General features: G+C 36.4%; 1 protein-coding gene across 2 annotated transcripts; it reads left to right on the top strand.

Annotated features, from left to right (window-relative positions):
- Positions 1 to 5,055: 5,055 nt before the first annotated feature.
- On the top strand, positions 5,056 to 18,954 carry LOC110719594 (E4 SUMO-protein ligase PIAL2-like). 2 transcript variants are annotated; one of them, XM_021898561.1, is made up of 18 exons: positions 5,056 to 5,261; positions 5,433 to 5,633; positions 6,003 to 6,080; positions 8,150 to 8,222; positions 8,361 to 8,426; positions 9,374 to 9,439; positions 9,531 to 9,613; positions 10,582 to 10,633; positions 10,808 to 10,879; positions 13,842 to 13,909; positions 13,993 to 14,041; positions 14,147 to 14,231; positions 14,344 to 14,445; positions 15,246 to 15,297; positions 15,943 to 15,994; positions 16,818 to 16,934; positions 17,050 to 17,928; positions 18,031 to 18,954. In XM_021898561.1, exons 2-18 carry the CDS (start codon positions 5,443 to 5,445, stop codon positions 18,619 to 18,621), a joined length of 2,676 nt encoding a protein of 891 aa, XP_021754253.1. In that variant the 5' UTR covers positions 5,056 to 5,261; positions 5,433 to 5,442; the 3' UTR covers positions 18,622 to 18,954. The 2 variants fall into 2 exon arrangements, with proteins under 2 accessions (XP_021754253.1, XP_021754254.1); XM_021898562.1 differs by lacking the exon at positions 6,003 to 6,080.
- Positions 18,955 to 19,164: the final 210 nt, after the last annotated feature.

The raw sequence follows: 19,164 nt of genomic DNA, 5'->3' as shown, positions 1-19,164 counted from the left end.
TACCGCTACATGTTCAAACGTTAAGGCTAGTTTAGAATCTAGCAGCGGAAAAACTAACTCAATTATCAATAAGTTTCAAAATCAAATTTAGTCTTACAAGTTGGAACCATTAAGGCCCTTATTCAAAACCCAATAAAAGTAGTAAATAAATCAAATCATAGTAAATTAAATCCAACTTAAGAGTTGCAATAAACTGTGAAAATATCCAACACTCCACTCAAAATCCCACCACCTTGATGCAAGTTCTGATTATAAATAAACATGTGATTAATCTACTCCCCCAATATTATAAGTGTAAAAATTGGATCATTACAGGGTCATTGAAGGGCGAATGCCATGACCAAGAAAGGACACACAAAAGCACGCAATCAGAATCGCTGAGTACATACAAGCTATGAAATATAATAAAGAATTCCTAGCATACTACTAATAAGCAATCAACACACACAATTTAATTACTTACTCAGGCACATGTCTCAACTGTTAACATTACTAAGACTTCATTAATTAATAATAAATAATTCATTTCATTTATTGATTGGATTAAGCAATAGACCAAGTTGTCCCCCCTATGCTCCATTTCGGAACATTAATAAAAGAAAACCCTATGCCTCCTTTCAGAAACATTAATAAACATCCAATGACAGACGGGCGCGACTCCGTGGCCATAGCTAGTATGAGATTTCATCTAACTCCTTATAATTTAATGAAAAACATTTGTAAACAAGAGACTCGTAGATCAGAGAGCCTCAAGAAAGTACACGGCTAATACCCCGTGTACCCCAACCCCTATTTGTCATTACTCTAGATGTGCACAAATCCAGAGTTTTATTGCTCATATTTCTATGCAAAACGATACCATCAATCAAATAACAATCATTTAAGCAATTCAAGTTTCCGATTCAATTCTTGTTTTATTAGTGACAAACAATATTTATTATTGAATCCTTTAACTACCTCGGTGTATAAACACCTTAAGTGCATAGGGCACCTCAATCCTCAACCTCGTCTTATAAGACTTTAATACTTTCTTTACTTATTCCATTTCAATAATAATGAACGATTAATAAAATAATTCATTCCACATATTCACGTACCTTTGCCTCTAAGCTCATCTTGCATGTTAATGCATAAATAATACTTACAAGATAAATTAATATGCATTCCTCATACATGAAGCAAAATCAATCACCACATTAATCACCAATCAAGCTTACTACCATACAATTCCAACCAATCTACAAGTTTCCTAACATGATTCTAAGGTTATCCAAGTCCTTAAACATGCTTCTAAAGTCAAGGTTTTCGTATCCTTGTACGTACCTTGAGTAAACGAATTGGTTGGCCACTTTAGGAACTAAAAATCGTCTTCTACAAAGTCCTCCCCTTTTTGTGTGGGGAAAATTTGGGGATTCACGGGATATTTATAGGAGAGAATTGTAGGGTAGAATTGGGCCAATTAAATAAACAAATGGGTTAGGCTTTATTTTTATAATAATGGATTGTAGGATATAGGTTGATAAAATAATTTAGCCTAAAATAATTTTTGACCCAAATTAATAATTTGAAAATAAAATTCTGGAAAAATACAAATAAATATTATAAATAAAATAAAATTTCATTAATAAAATATTTAAAAATACGGGGAATTACACCTGTTGATTACTTTAGCTGCATATTCATTACTCTCCCTCACGAAATTAACCTATCCTTTCGCCACCTCTACAGCATTAAACGAATTTTGCTCAATAATAACCATGTTCCTGCAATGCCACGTAGCCCACGCAAGGGCAGCCATAGTAACAAGCTCCGCCTTCGATACGTTCTTTGATAGCCATAACAATCTTTCACCAAAGGTGCCAGAAGGAGCGAGGTTGAGGTGAACCAGGAAGGGGCTAGCAGCCCAGATTTCCTTTGTTGTAGCCTGCAGTACAATCAAAGGTAGCGTGCATAATTGTTTCTTCTTGAGCATTGCATACTGAACATGACTTCTCAAAAGTAATGTGACGAAAGAAGAGTTGCTCCTTTACAACTTAAAAAGCCCTTACAAGCTCTCCATAAAAAGTGCTTCAATTTAGGTGGGCATACCAAAGACCAAACCAAACACTAAACCTCAGACATATCCAACCCATGCTTAGAAATCGGATCTCTTTTGCACAACCAATAGCCCGATTTTACATTATATGAACCATCATTTGATGGCCACCAGTACATCCTATTAGGGGGCCAGTTAGAAGACAAAGGGATAGTAAGGATTTTTGCAACGTCATCCTCATTAAAAGTATTACGCAGAACACTCATATCCCACGCACCACAATTGTGATTAATCAAGTCACTTACCCTCAATGACATATCACTAGTGGGAGTGGGAGATGGTACAATCGCCAAAGAATTGTCAGGCAACCAAGCGTCACACCACACATTTATTGAGCTCCCGTTCCCCACACGCCACTTTAGCCCATCAAGAAGCAACTCTTTAGCTCCCCACATACTCCTCCAAGCGTAGCTTGGGTCATAACCCTGACTAGCCTCAAGGACATCACAATTTTTAAAATATTTTGCTTTCAAACAAAGATACATTTTTTGTATCTCAAAATGGCATTGTTGTAGATAAAAAGAAAAGTATGAATTTTTTAATATTTTTTTTTTTGTTTTTTTCTTCTTCTTCCTGCTCATCTTCTCCATCCTCCATCTTTTCCATGCTTTCCTCCATCAGTCAATCTCCATCTCCATTCTCCATCCTTCATCTTCTTCATGCTTTCTCCGATCTCCACCTTCTTCATGCTTTCACCACCATATTTCAGCGGCTTCGCTGTCGAATTAAACTAAAACCCTAATGGAAAATAGGGAAAAGAAGGGTATGCTTAACCCTTAAAGGAAAGGATTGTGTCTTTCTCCATTTTCGCCATGTTTGATTTACCCATTGAAGTTTCTTAACCTCTCCATTAACGATTTCCGGTTCTCCATTGAAAACTTCTGATTTTGTTTGAAAATAGAGATATTTTTAAACAAAATTACAATATTAACCCTACTATTAACCTGCAAAAAGACCATCGTGCCCTGTTGAGATGGTTCAATGTATCTCTAGTTGAGCTACATGAATTTTGTCTGAATTTATAAAGGGCTAGTTAAAAAAAATACTGAGACCTTAGTTTATAACCTTCATAAACAAATTAAGTTAGGTGAGTGTAGGGGAGTGGCGGATGTGCTGGGCTGCTGTTGGTGTCGTGACGAAGGAGGAAGGGTGGAAGCAGGGAGGCAATCAGTGTTGTTGTTGTGTTGAGTGTTGCGGGGTGAGAAAGTGTTGTTGGGAAGTGGGTTAAAGGATAAGGTGTCAGCAAGATGCATCGTATGAGGCCCTTAACTCAAACCCATAACTTGAACTCTCTCCATTTGAACTTTGTAACACAAGCCTTGCACCATGAACAATCGCCTAATCAAAACACAAATCGATGAGAGGAGTCGGGAATAAAATAAAAAGAAATAAGAAATGAAATAAAACAAAATAATAAGAAGCATAACCTAAATAAAACTATACTAAAACAATGAAATAATGGAGCCAAGAATTAATAAATAAAATTAAGAGCAAAAATAACTAAACCATTAAATAAACTAAAGAAACACAAAATAAAGCTTACGGAGTATTTAACTAGAAAACATATAAAAGAGAAATTAAGAGAATAAAAGATAAAAAAAAAAAAAAAAAAGAAAATAGGCCAAAAAAAGGTTAGGTTTCGTGTAATGCATACTAATTTCACTACATTTAATAAAAAATAAAAAAAATTATTGCACAGTAATTTTACTACATTTAATAATAAAAAATAATAATACTCATAATATTTTTATAAAGAGAATTTGTCAAAAACCTCCTTAAAACACAATTTTTGTAGAGGTGATCATTGGGCGGGCCGGGTCGGATCGAGCCAAGGCAAAAAAGCCTATTTCTCAGGCGGGGCCAGATGGGCCAAACTTTTGGCCGAAAAGTTTGTGCCCAAACCCGCCCAAAATGGCGGGGTCATGCGGGCTTTTCGGACCGGGCAAAAACAAAAAAAAAACAACTAAATTTGCATAAAAACTTCTTCCCAAACCCGCCCAAAATTTTAGAAAAACTCCCACCTAGCCGCCACTAGAACCATCTCTCAGCAACCGACACCACCAACCATCAACCTAGCTGCCATCACTGCCCACCCAAATCACTTTGAATCCCCTCAAAAAAATCCCCTCCCTTTCCTTTTCCTTCCATTTAGACTTTTCTCTCTCCTTTGTTCTTCCTAGCAATCCTCGAATTTTGCCAATTTAAAGGGAAAACTCCATTGTTTTGCTCAAATTGCTGCAAAGAACCTCAATTAACCTAATTTTAAGGCAGATGAGTGTTAAGGTTAATGAAATTGATTGTTAAATTCATGCTTTGTATAATGGCCTGGTAATTTGGATAGTGTTTAATCAAGTTTGTGGGGGTGGTAACTCATTATGTCACATTGAATTAACAAGTTCAAGCCTTACCAATTATTCTCTTAGTACTAAATTTTTTTAGAGCTCGCAATCGTGTTCATAGTTGAAATTAAACGGGTTGCGGAGTCTCAACACTAACCCGACTCAATTAGTAAACGTGTTGTGTCGTATTGACTCATTTAATTAAACGCATCAGAAACCCTAAACACTAACCCAATTTGTCCATGTCCATTTCGTGTCGTGTAGTCATGTTATATGAAAACATATTAGCTTATAATTATTGGTTTTTGTATTTTTAGGCAGGTTGAGTCGTGTTAATCTCAAATGTGTCGTGTCATGTCATATTGACTCCTTTAATTAAATGTTAAAAAACCCCATCAGTAACCCAATTTTTTTGTATTCGATTCGTATCGTACCAAATTTTGCCTGCTCAAAACACTACTCGCATTCACACTCGACTCATAATGCACCAGATATTTGGATTTGGAGGTGCAAATCCTTCGGCGCGAGCAACACTAAACATTCAAAATTTTGCCAAAAAAAAGGGAGCCAATAAACACCAACTTTTCCTTAGGTACAATTCCAACCGTAGATCTTTGAATCACAAGTAGAAATATACGGTCCACAATTGATCACTACGGTGCACGCGACCGCAGACAATAACAACCTCTATTTAGAATCTGTTTACTCAACTTCTCCTCCACTTTCTCGAACTTCTTCACTCCCAAACTCTCTGAAAACTAGGCAGAGAGATCGATAAACTAGAACACTCCGGCGAAAAATTTTCCGGTGAAGGTTTGAAATTGCCGGTGAGTATCACATTATGATTTAATATAATGATAATTTTGAGGAAATTTTCCCTAATTTTGCTACGATTCGTTGAATTTGGTTTGATTAATGTAGAAATCTGGCCTAATTTTGCAATCTATTTGTTTGATTAATGTTTGAATTTGACCTAATTTGCTGAAATTTTGGTGTAGTGTGGGTGGAATGAGCGTGGGAAGCGTAGTTTATCAAGTGCCGGCACCGGTAAACGACGGCGGTTCGGGGAAGACTCCGTTGCAATTAGCCCTGGAGGTGAATGCGTGCCGTGTGATTGCTGTTGCGGAGCAGCTTAACATGTGCGCACAAACTTCCGAAGACCCTAAAAAATTTCATCATCTTTGTCTTGCTCTTTCCAGGTTTTTTTTCCCTCTTTGTAAACCCTAATTTTCTTAGAATTTTCGCTTTTTTTGTTGATATTACTGATTGTTGTCATTTTTGGAGTGGCGTTGTTCGAAGAAGATTTGATTTTGATGCTAAATTAGGTTAGGTTGATGGTGTTGGTATCTTAGTAATCAGTATTGATTTCTGAAGCTAACAAGTTGTTTCTTGTTTATGGGTTTTATTTTTGCGGGAGTTTAGGTTAGATTGGTTGGGTGTGTAGGCGTGTAGTACGGAGTAACGTGTAGGAAGGAAATTCTGTTGTTTGTATGGTTTTTTAGGTGGATGGCGAGGGCTAAAGGCGTAAGTAACCATGTTTGTTATGTGCTTGATGTTCAATTATTTAGAAGGCTGGACAATTTGGTCGATGAAGCTCTTCGACATAACCAGGATTTTCAAGGAGGCAATAGCCCGCATGCTTTAAGGCAAGCAAACTTGGTTGCTCATGATTTAAACACTTTCTTATTTTTATACCTCTATAATTACTTCTTTTTGACACAATCTGGAAATTGTAAGACAATCAGAGAAGGGAACTGATGGTATTGTAAGAATTAGAGATAGCGCTTGTGATGCCTTTTTTCCCTTACAAGGGCTTTTAATTTTTATATTGAACTTTCTGGCTTTAAGTTACAGCTATTGGACTGATGTGCATGAATTAATCATGCACTACATTATATGTTGTCGGTTGTTTATTCCATTTCTGCATTACAATTTTATGGAGTTGCAAATGTTGGTAGCTACTTTGGAATTTTAACTTTTTATTTAATCATAGAGCATATTTGTCTGAATTATGTACATGCAGAGTTTCTCTGTCTTAGGTCACTTAGATGTTGAGGACTTGGAAGAGGTAGGTAGTGGCCTACTGAGAACTTAACTAGTGAATTCAAAATGATTGTGTAGTATGATTTGTGTTAGTACATGGGTTGGATTTTTTGTGGTAAATATATTTAAAGTTAAGCATTGATGGGTACACACTGTCTATGACTCTATATAAAAGGCAAGGATGAGAAGGAATACTAATGAAGCTACGAGTATTGCTAGTTGGGCTTGGAAATGTATATGTAACGTGAAATCCAATCTTAATTTTGCAATGCTGAATGACATATGGATGGCAACTCATCATATAGTACAGCTAAGAGTCTAAGACCTATGCAAGGCTCCTTAGGCTTAAGATGATTCAACAGTGGAGTAACAATGTGCTCCCTTTTTATTTTTATTTTTAAGTCACTAGCTTTCGCTCGAAATTTTAAAAGAATTATAGGGTGTTTAAAATACTCGTATTATGGTTGTGAGGTTTGTTGGAGAATTAGTATTATGAGAAACTGAGAAAGTGATAGTGGTTTAATAGTTTATTCATAAATGTAGGATTTGAGTGGAGAGAAATAATTTGAAATATAAGAGTGGGGACTATGAGAATTGAAGAGAGAGAAATAGTTTGCAATGTAGTAGTAGGGGCCAAAGGAGAGAGATATGATAAAAAATAATAGAATGTTTCCAAATGGGGAAGTGTGTCTATAGGCTAATTTTGGAAAGTGTGTCACTAAAAAGGAGGGAGTATAGAGCAGGTTCATGGTTAGCATTGATTGGTAGATTGCAATTAAGGCACAGGTTATTCAACTTGAAAATATGTGGAACAGAAAATTGCGTCATCTATGATAAGGGATGTGAAATGTGATTAATGAAACCTACAATCACTTATTTTTTGACTGTGAGCTCAGTAAAGTGCATGCAGAGCATCAAAAACTGGATTGAGAGGTGCCAAAACTACTGATATGTGCATGCTTCTAACATGGATTGACAGTAGAACTAATAAGTCAAAGTTTAGGAAGAGGCTTGAGATAGCAGCAGTGGCAGCTGTAGTATTTAAGATTTGGTGTGCGAGAGATGCAGCTCTCTATAACATAAAATTGCTTACCACTTTTCGGTATCCAGGATGTACAAGCTTACAAGGTTAGGTGAAGAATAGAATTAAAGGTGTTATGGGGAAGAAAGTGTCCTAGGTTGATAGAGATTGGCTGGAGGACCTATAATTCCGTTCCTTGTGCCTTTTTCCTATTCTTCTTGTATGCTTTTTAGGCATGAAGGCCATATTGTTTGAGAACAAAGTGATCATTTTCAGAAGGTATTGCTGCCGTTATGGTTCATAAGCTGTGACAATGTTGATATCTCAAGCAATATAATCGCTTACTTACCAAATAAAAATATATAAGAAATCATGTGGGGATCTATTGTATGCCATGGGACAGTTTTGAATAATATCCTGTAGTATTTGCTGATACATAGATGTTTTAAACTCATGGAGTTGATTTTACCCTTGTATTAACAGACAATGCCAGTACATGGAAATAGTAAGATTGATAATTATAAACCACATCTCTTACATTTTTTTTGAACTACACAACTGTAGTTCAATCGACCTAGATCATCATTTAGATTCATTTTATTGTTTCACAGCATGATTTGATTTTTATGCTTTGCTTAAAATGAAATGCAGGGGAATAGACTATGGGCTTGCAAACAGCGAGGTGCCAGCCCATGCGTCAAAGTTGCCTCCAGTTTTGAAAAAGGTGCTCCCATCTATTGATAATTCTGTCTTTCTCCTTTGTTTTCTCTCGAAACATTGGCTTTGAGCTCATTGTCTTGAGCCTTGCTTTCATACTTCGAGATTTCAACAGCATTCTGAGCTTTATATCATATTCTCATAGGTGTGTAGCCGAAAAGACGAAATCTTTCTGCAAGCATCTATCATGGTGCTTATGATCTCTGTCAAGGTATGTCACTTATTATAGTTTTGCTTAGTGATGGCGTTTGTGTGGTGAGAAAGCAATTATCTTTGTAGTGGGTGCATTTCTTCATTTATTATTTCAATTCTATTTCTATGGGATTTTTTGATTCTTATTTTTTAAATTTTTATATGTATGTAGAATTAGAGGTGGGGAATGGTGGCATTTAACACTCCCCCAAGGACTTGTTCTCCCCAACAATCTAACTTTTTTTTGGATAATTGTTATTTGTTCTTGTCAAAATCAGACTAGATTAGACCAGAAATATTCAAATCACACCACTCCAGAACTTTTGATTCTTGTTTACTTATTGCTTAATGTCTTTGATCGTGTATTAAAAAACTCTATGAAAATTACATATTGGAAAAGTTTTTAGTGAAACAAATCTAACAGGATCCTAGTCGATAATGTTATTTTTATAGGTTAGTTTAATTTTGTAGTTTAAGTTTAGTTAAATTAACACATTAGACCAAACCAAACCTTTTGTTAAATTAACGCATTTGACCACACCAGAAACACCAGAACAAGTCCTAAGAATTGATTGAGCACCCTTTTTTGATGAGTATTGAAGATGTTAAAGCAACCTTTTGTTATATTTGTTGTGTTTCTAAGATTTTATTTCCTTTTCTCCCTTTCCCTTTATTTATTGTATCTTTGTACTCATTTTTCTGCTTTTCATGGGGTAGTGAATATGTATGAACTCTTTTAATTTTGATTAGAGGAGGACCTGGGTTCTAGGGAAAATGACTCCCTCAGATTATCCGCAAAATTTAAGTTCCTTATTTAGCTAATGAATACTCATCTCTTCATTGAATTCTACTTTATTTTGAATGCTTACTGAGTGTTACATGTACCCATGTGGTCCTTCCAGCTTTTGAGCTACATGTGCGTGTTTGTGTTGAGCATTTTTTGAATTATGGTTATTTTGTGCACAGAATGCTTGCAAACTCGGATGGTTCAGTGCCCAGGATACGGAAGAACTTCTGACTCTTGCGGATGAGGTGGTATCTCATTGCTTACTTTTGAACTTTCTTGTTTTCCTGTCAATTTGATCTTTTTGTTGAAGCTTATCTTTTGATATTTCCCTTGTAGGTTGCAAGCTTCTTCGTGACCAAAAAAGACGTTAACACTGAAGTGTGTAATTTTCTGCCAACTGTTTCTACCATAATGTCCAGGTACTAACCTCATATGTTGTTTGTCATATACTCCCTCCTTTCAAATATTTCTGTTAGGTTTGGGCACTCGTCAAGGGATTTAGTAGTGTCATAGATATTTGGCCGATAGTAAGGGAATAAGAATAAAACAAAAGAGATTAAAAGAGAGTTAGTGAGTGAGAGGAGTCACATGAGTATCTAATGTATACACTTGGGTTGAATGGGTGAAGTTTCCATTTAAAGTACGAGGAAGATTTTTGCAGACATCCCAATTATGTGGACAAAGAGATTATGATCAATACTAAATTATTTTTTCTTTAATCATGGGATGGAGGAGGAAGATTTTTGTGAATGACTATACCGAATAATTACTTTTGGTTCATTTAGCCGACCCCACTTATGGGATTAAGGCTTTGATTGGTTGATGATCATGAAGCTCCTTAGCTTGTTGCTTAGTATTTACATGTGTGAATAATGGTTAACAGGCTAATGAAAGGAAGTAAGAGATTGCAATAAGATGCTCTCCAGTAAATAGAAACTGTAAAATATAACTGTGCTAGAATTGTTAGAGATTCCAGATTCATGTTAACAGTCTATTAGTTACTGTTATATGGTGTGAGGCCATAAGGAGGCAGAGGTTGCAAGAATGCATCCCAACTTGATTATAAATTTTTTTGGCATTTTGCTTCCTCCATTGGGAACCCCAGAATATAGTAAATACTAATGTATTGGGCAATCCCATGGCTCAAATCTTTTTTGAAACAATCTCCTTGCTAGTCTTAAGACTGCAGATTGGTGACGACTTGAGAGGCTAATGGTTTCCCTACTATTATGACAATGGAAAAGTTCTAATCAAAACTTTAGATTTTGAATGTGAAATATTGATTATTGTTCATCTAATTTATCTTAGAAAGGGAAATACTTTGTATTTAGTCAAAATTTTGTCCTTTCTTGTTTAAGTAACTATTTTTTTCCCCCTACATTTATAGGTATTATCCACGATTTAAATTAGGCCATGTTATTGCGTCTCTTGAAGTTGAGGTAGACTTCTAATCCCTATGTAATGCATTATCTCCTTTATTTTTGGTTAAAAGCATACTAGTATCCGATTGAGTCAAGTTTTTTAGCCATACCTTTATTGAGTGGGATAGGTTGAATCTATTTTTTGCTACATTTTGAAATTTGCACACTTACTGTTTCTGGCCTTTGGTGCAGCCAGGATATGGGACTCACTTGGTTGATTTTCACATCTCCAAGGACATAATAATCGCGAAAGAAGAGAAAATAGTAAGTGTTTTTTTTTTTTTGGCCAGCTTCAATTGAAGTAGTTTTCTTTTGGACGGAAGAAACTTATCTTGTTCACTCTCTGTTTCTGAATCCTTCTCGTTTTCGTTTTTCAAGGGACCAACTTCTCCTAGAAGTCAATATGTATATTTGTTACAAAATTTAAAATCTATGTTATGAAATTATGTCAAATATTTACACTTTAAAATAATTATATACATATATATATATATTATTTAATTTTTTCAAAACGACATGTATGGCTTGGTGTTTAATATATATAGTAATATTGTGTGTGTGTGTGTGTGATACTGGAATTAGGGGTGTTAAGGGGAGGGGAAAGCCTATAAAGACTTGGATTGATGTTGATAGGCTGCTATACCAATAATGCACTTAACTTATTTGTCCAATATGAGTTTATCATGGAATCATGTTATTTTTTAATCGTTATTTTGTAGTGATTAAGAGCATTGCAATACAAGTGGTTGAAATAATACCTTCACACTTGTTTATCAGTAAACTGACATTTATACTGTTTAAAGTCATGATTGAATTTTGATACTTCATTTTACATTTAATGAAGTATTGCACCAAATGCATAGAGAGAAATTGAATTGTTAGGACAATCAAGCTTGAAACATCCCAAAATTGGAAGGAGGATTGTCACTCTGACGTGAAGTTTAAATATGTAGTATGTTAGTTCTAGGTGTCTGGAATATGTAGCAACAGATTTCGAAGACTGACGTAATAATATAGAGGATATTGCAGAATAAGTTTGGAACCTAATTGTGGAGTGGACTAGTTTGTAATGGCAGGTTGGAGTTTATGGGATTTACTATTGTTTTCATGTTAGGAACATTGGTAAAGTCTCCTTGCATTCTTCTTCGCAGCTTTGCTTAGCCAACAACTCTATAGCTTATCTTTTTGCGTTTATTGACCACATTTTTTTGTGTGTTGGGGGGTGGGGGGGTTAAATGAGCATACTGTTTTCGACAAACCAGATATTTTTAAAACACTTTAAACTACTCCTTTTGTCCCTTAATTTTTGCCCCATAAATACTACTTTTGGTTATAGGGGACCACACCTTTACTCTCTCAACCATTACACTTGGTCCCACTACTTTTCAATCTCATCAATTTCTTCCCAACCAAAACTTTAAAAAATAATCTTACCTCTATGGAGCATAAAAAAAAAAAAGAGGATAAAGGGAGTATATTGAGGGAAAATTCTGATGAATTTTGAATTCTTTGTGGTCCACACATCAGAAGTTTTTATCTAAAATATTTCTATTAAGAAGAATACCCTTTGCATCCTTTGTGCAACCCCTGGAACCCTTTTGCGAATGTACTGAATTGCTTCTGGTCCTCTGAATTTTATTCTGTCAATAGTGCTCTCTCTATCTTTCCAGTAACAATATGTCCAAGAAGAAGATTTAACCTTAATCTGGTCTACAACTATAACATTGTTTTGTTTGTTGTTTGTCGACATATTTACCTGTATCAGTTTCCACTTTTTAGCTGTTGTAGTTCTTTTGCACTATAAGCTAAGAGTACCATATTTTTATTTGATTATAAGCTCCTGAGTTCTGCACTCCTGCTATTGTCCTTGTCAGTCAGCTTGAAGCAGTATCACTCCTGGGTGCCATAATTTCCTTTGATTGATTATATCCTTGAATTCCCTTTGTATCCAAACGTCTTATAGTCCCTGCACTTGTTATCATCTGACCACTTAATGCACAGAAAAATGTTGAAAGAGAGGTTGATTCAGTAGCAAAGCTCTGCAATATGGTTCCTAAAGTTTTTATCCTTTAAATTGTAATCCAATTAATCCAGAGGGACTCTTAGCCTGAGATACTGAGATGAGTTGCCATTTGTTTCAACCACAGCAGTTTTTCAGATGTAGAAAAAATGTAATTGTCAAACGTCTTCCAAGTCTTAAATGGATTTGCCCTAATATTTTTTTTTTTGTTTTTTTACCCTTTCTGCATAATATATTGGTGGACTGATGGTTTTGGAATTTTGGTGGAACATGAATATATTCCAGTGAACTTGGAGTGGAAACATCCTTCGTGTCATTCTTCTATTTTTATAGAGATACGAAACTTATGCATGCATGAATAAATCTTGAGTTTTAGATATTTTAGTTGAGGTGGTTATGATATCGTAGCTTTGAGATCCTGTAGGTTTCTCCCTCAATATTCAAATCATCGTCTACTTCTAAAGAATGAAGGGTGCAAATTTTTAATTGCTATCACATTTGTTGTGCATTTTCAAATGGCCAATGGGGCAATGAAAGAATCATGAAAATGAGCGTATGTGGAAATTGGAATATATGGCCTATGATCATGCCTACAAGTCACATTAACAGTACTGTTTGCTTCAGCAGAATGAAGATTTTGATTCTTTAGAGGTCATGTCTTGAGGTGGATGAGAGGATGTATTTAGATTTTTGAACAATCTTACCTTTTCAAGGACAGAGGTTGATCTCTTATACTTTTGCTTGAAATCCTGACAGGATGACACTTCAGAATGAATGTGAAGTGCAGAATGCTGACAAGCCATTTGATTTTGTCTGATGTAACATGTCAAGTGTTACCCCAAGATTTGTACTGGCAATGGCTGTGACTACATAAAGGAGTTTAATAGTTGATTTAACGCTGTTAATTTGGAGAGTGTTTTACACGCAGAGCATAATTAGAGTATAGGCTATGCAGTTGGCTGACACTAGACACTCATTTGTTGGCTGTTGGTGTATGGAATTAAATCTCAACATTTTGTTGGCAATTTTCTTATATAGCTTAATCTTAGCGATAGAGACAAGGGCTGGTTTTGCTTAAATTCTATTGTTTGACTCAGTATCTTGTTGATCACTTCATTATTGATCCAGTGTTTTCTTGCTTTTACAATTTCTGCCTATCCTAAAGGTAACGTTTTTAATCTATCATTTTGCTTTCTAATATCACAGTATTTGTTCGTGGCTATGAAAGACAACATAGACACATCATCTTGTATTGTTACCCCTCGACAGGTGAAGTATGTAGTCTGCTCCTCTAATCCTCTTCTTTTAAATTTCCAGATTTTCCCTGCTTACCCTTTTTCTTTATGGATTTGTGCAGTATCTTGCTCAATGGCAATGCTGTGGATCATAGAAGCAGTTCGTCGATGGTTTGTAATTAATCACGAGTACTAGAATCTCATTGCTGATGTCAGCTCCCCCCCCCCCCCCCCCGCTTCTTTTGTCCATCTCTAAAGTGGGTTCTTGTTTATCAGGATCACGGGCCTCAGCTTCCAACTATAGTCAATAGTTCTCTAAAATATGGAATAAATCTCCTTCAAGTGGTGGGACAATTCATTGGTATTTTCCATTTGACATGAGAGTCTGCACTGTGGTCTGATCTTTTTATTCATTTATTTATTTATTATTTCTTTTTAAGTGGCTTTTGAGATATCCTCTTTTTGATGTGAAGGTCATTGCATTCTCTCCATTGCTCTTATGAGTGTCATACCATCTTCTGCTCTTCCTGTTCCTCCAGATTATGATCAGCCCGCATCTGCTGCATTAAGCTCAGGTATACTGTGAGATTATTGGTGACAGTGATTGAGGGTATATGGGCTTATAGTTTCAGACTTGTCTGTGGTTTGGTGCATGCAAGCAATTTGTTCCAACAAAAAGTATATAAACTAATGCTTCAGTCTCTTCTATTTTTCTTCTTTTATATATACATATATATAGGCTCTTTTTGAACTTTTTATATTATTGGAACTGCATGGTTTATTTATGTGTTTTTTTTATAGGAACTAATAGGTATAACTTTTGTGTGTGCGTGTGTGTTGGGGGGGGGGGGGGGGTAGCTGGCTGCGGGAGAAGCTAGTGTTTCCTTAGTGTAGTGTTATCACAACCATCAGGCTAATTTTATCCTATTCATAATAATAAGCCTTCTTCCCTTTAATTTTCTCTCGTTCTCCAACTTGTGGTTTTCTGGCTCTTCTATCTGCCTTCTTCTTACCTCTCCTGACTTTCTCTCCCTCTCCACCCTTCTGACCCTATCATAATTGCCTTAATATCGCAATTGACTGTCAGTAACTCATCAACTTCATTGACATAAACGTTTGAAGTAAAGGCAAAATTATATATTTGCTAAATTACTGCAAAAGGCTTGATCACTCCCTGAACTTTTCCCCCAATCTAAAATAAATTGAAGGTAAGGATTTGGTGATTAAAATTCCAGATTAATGACTACTTTGTCTGTAATTGCTCACCAGTGCAGCTGCTCAATCATGGTTGAACATTTTCATTGATTGTTTACTAGAATGACATACTAGATCTTTGATTGCTCTCTCTGTTTTTTTTTAATTTTTTTATGGTCAGATTCTGAGATTATTGAAGGGCCATCCCGGGTTAGTCTTAACTGCCCTATAAGGTAAGTTTTGTCTAATGTTTACAGTGTCTTCTACTCTGTGCCTTTGTTTCTTACTCAATTTTACTCCTAAATTACTAGTGGATTTTGTGCAGTTTTCACTCATAGGTGTAATGGACACAGATAAATGTGATGTAACTAAAATCTTGTACTGTATTGGGTTGCCAAATGCAAGTTAACACCTATCTAGTAGTAATGCTGATACAGAATTGCTGTATTCATGATTTTTGTTTGCATTTTTTTTTTATTTAATTTTTTTTTTTATTTTATGGTAAGGATAAGGCTCACCGTAGGAGGGATGGGTGAGATTTGACCCCTGGCCTCAAGCCTGAAAGTCGGAGAGCTAGCCAACTTTTCTAGCCTCGTATTTCTGTTGTATTCCTGAATTGCACTTCCCTCCACATTATTGCAGTCATATATATCTACCATCTCAGTTTTTTTTTTGGTTCCTTCCTGTCTCTTTGCTTTTTATCTGTGCTGTCATCATTATCCTTGTCACTGCTGACTGCTGTTAATCGTGAATGTTCAGTGCTGGAGTCGCTGTTGCTCCCTGAAACAAAAATTGACATTACTAATACTGCTGTCTTTCTGACTAACCAAGGGACGCATAATTTAATTTAATTTTATTTTCATTTAATTTGTTGGCAGTAAAACACGCATCAAAAAGCCAGTGAAAGGAAACTCTTGCAAGCACTACCAGGTAATGCTCCTTTAGACATGTTCAAACTATGCTCTTCTGCAGTACATATATGTTCCATTAAATGTTGTAAAAGCTTATCATTTTGTACCTTTATTTGTTTATGTTCTGGGGAAGTATTATAATACTTTCTCCATTTTTTAGTTGCATCTTTTTGTTTTTTTACGGATTCCTAGGCATTTTTCGGAGTAGAGAGAGGTAGAGAGAAAAAAAAAAAAATGGGGCCCATGTGATAGGAGAGATATAGAGAGAATTAATTAGTTAAAAAATAAAGTGATGCATCTAAATTGAAACTTTCTATCTAAAAAGAAAAGGAGGAAGTAGATTGTAAGATTATGGATTATCTGATGCTGCTGAAAGAGTTGTGCAGACCCTTGTATATATTTGTGCGTTGTTGACCTCTTTTTCACACATATATAGCTTAAAGATAATTAGCTACACAAATCCTTCTTGGAAGAAAAAGAGACACTTTTAGTATTGGTGGTTGGAACTTGTTTTTTGCTGTTTGTTTTGTTTATGGTAAGATTGCTAGTTGTGTTAAAAGGATGAGAAAATGATTATATGTTGGTTGAGAAAAAGAAAGGTGGAGGGCTTATTGGTTTGCAAAACTTATGTTTGCTATTAGTTGCTTGCAGATGCCTTGTACAATTACTTTATTTACAGCTTCACTGGGGGAGGAAGGAGAGAGGGGGGGGGGGGAGGTGCCATTTATCAACGGATAGGGTTTTTCGGTCAGGATGAGTTTTCATACTAGATATCACCTGCTCTCTCATTCTCAATTAATTGTTTTTTTTTTTTTTTTTTTTTTTTTAATTTTTAAATGCAGTGTTTTGACTTCAGCAACTATGTCGAGATCATGTCAAAACGACCATCCTGGCGGTGTCCAAGCTGTAATCAAACTGTGTGCTTCACTGATCTTCGTGTTGATCAGAAGATGGTCAAGGCAAGTTGAATCTGCCTATGGAAGTTGTGCAACATATTTGTTACATATGTTGTATTTTTTTTTTGGGTGTTACATATGTTATACTCTTAATACTATTGCTTCAATTATTTTTTAGGTCCTACAAGAGGTAGGGGAGAATATTTCTGAGGTAATTCTATCTGTAGATGGTTCATGGACAGCTGTTTCCAACCATAAACGTAAAGACGTATCACCCGATAATACATCAGCTAACCAGCAGGAGGGTCATGAGCTGGATTCATCTTCTGATATTCTGGAAGCTTGCAATATGTATGATCTAACTGGTGAAGATGATGATATGGAGATTGCTGATCGGTGTGAGCCAATAGATGTAAAACCTGTAATCCAGCATAATATTCAGGGCCCATGTGCTCCTTCAAATATAACCCTACCACCAGTATCTAGATGTACCACAGAATTGAATCAATATTCTTCTGCACAAACTACGCATAGTCCATCTCTTGGGGCAGGGTTAAATTCTAGCTCTATTGGTTTTAACATCAGGCCTCAAGCACATTTTGGTGGCGTTTCAGGTACCTCAACTGGTAATTATGGGATGACTCCTGTGTTGACAGATGCTGTTACTCCTGCGCTAAATCGACAGACTGATAACTTTCAAGGGACTAATTGTCCAGCAAATTCAATGTATAATAATTTGCAGTTGCAAGACGTATATTCGCAGGAACTTCTGAATAGTTTTCTTTCAATACCCAGAAATGTTAGGAGGGATCCATCTGCTATCCAGGCTCTTCCAGTACCCCAGATCCCTTCTAATCCACTGCAGCATGCAAGACCTAATGTGAGATTCCCTGCAGCAAGCGTGTCCTCTGTTCCTTTCCAGGGGCCTGTTGGGTCAAATGGACACGGTTCTAGCCCTTTTGGTAATACTATTGAAAGGCAGCGGACTCATCTTCAATCACAAGCCAGGTCTCTTCATCTGTCAAACAGTACACTACCAAACCATTCAGCTTCCTCAGTAAGATATCTGTGTACTAATTTGTCTTTGATTCTGTTGTTTTAAGCTTTCCAGACTAGTTTGTTACACAACTTGCTTCGTAATCATCATTCTGCTCAACAGGGAATGCATCATATGTTGAGCCAGCCACAACATCTAATGCATAATAGGCAGCCACCTCATCTAGCGCGGACATCACTTCCTCGCAATGATCTTCAGCATGGAGCTCCCCCCAGAGCCGGGCTTACCAACTCACCGAGTACTGTCCAACGTGTTCAGCTGCCTCCACAGGCTTCGCTTGGGAGACAGCTGCAAAGCATGCCTCTCCATACACAGGCGGTCAGGATGCCATCCTCCTTGCCCCAGCATTCGGGAGTAACACCTCAGGTTGTCAATAGGCCTGAAAACTCGATCGATTTTCAATCAGAGCAAAATTGGAGACCCAGTGGTCGAATGCGAGGTGCACTCACGGGGGAAGCTTATTCTCATGCTTTGAGCCAATACATGGGTCAAGTGACTCAGGTCGCACAACCAGCTCAAACTCCTATGCCTAGACCATCTGTGTTAGCAGCATCTTCATTGCCACCTAGCCTTCAAGTCCAGATGGCCAATAGAAGGATAGCCTCTGAGCTGCAAGATCGATCAGCAACCATTGCTGCAACTATCTCTGGAACTGTTGGTACGCAGGCAGAAACATCTCGTGGGCTCAATTAATCTGACATAACGTTTGCAGTATTCATTTTGTGGAGGCTGTATATGAAGATAATTTATATTCTACGGTTAGTTGATCCCTGGTGGGGGCGTGGTGAAATATGTTGCTATGTCGTAATTTTGTGTATTTCTTGCTGGCTACTACGCTTGACAAAGGCTGACCCAGAAGATAGATTTCCTTTATGAATACTCGGTGTCCTAGTGAATCCTAAGTTATAGCGATGTATATTTTAGTTATATGTACAGTAATGAAAGCAAATTAGTTTTGTTTTTATGGTTCTCCAAACAAATACTTGTTAAAACAACCTTAAGTACACAGGAAAATATTTCAGATCAGCTACAATATTAAAAAAAAAAAGCTCTATGATGGAAACTTGAGTCAAATAAGGCTTTGTGAATGAGATACTCAAATTTTCCTTGAATTGCAAAGAGCAGAAAGGAAGGCTGCCATTAAAGGGTTACTCGTTAGGCATCAGAAAGAAAAAGCATTGTTCCACCCTGGCTTGGAATCTAAGCCAGTGAAGTCAGCTCAACCAGGGCGTCCTG

The sequence above is a fragment of the Chenopodium quinoa genome, unplaced genomic scaffold (assembly GCF_001683475.1).
Source record: "Chenopodium quinoa cultivar QQ74 unplaced genomic scaffold, ASM168347v1, whole genome shotgun sequence".
Classification (NCBI taxonomy): domain Eukaryota; kingdom Viridiplantae; phylum Streptophyta; class Magnoliopsida; order Caryophyllales; family Amaranthaceae; genus Chenopodium; species Chenopodium quinoa.
The sequence above is the reverse complement of the archived record's forward strand: the minus strand, read 5'-3'. Positions and strand labels throughout refer to the sequence as shown.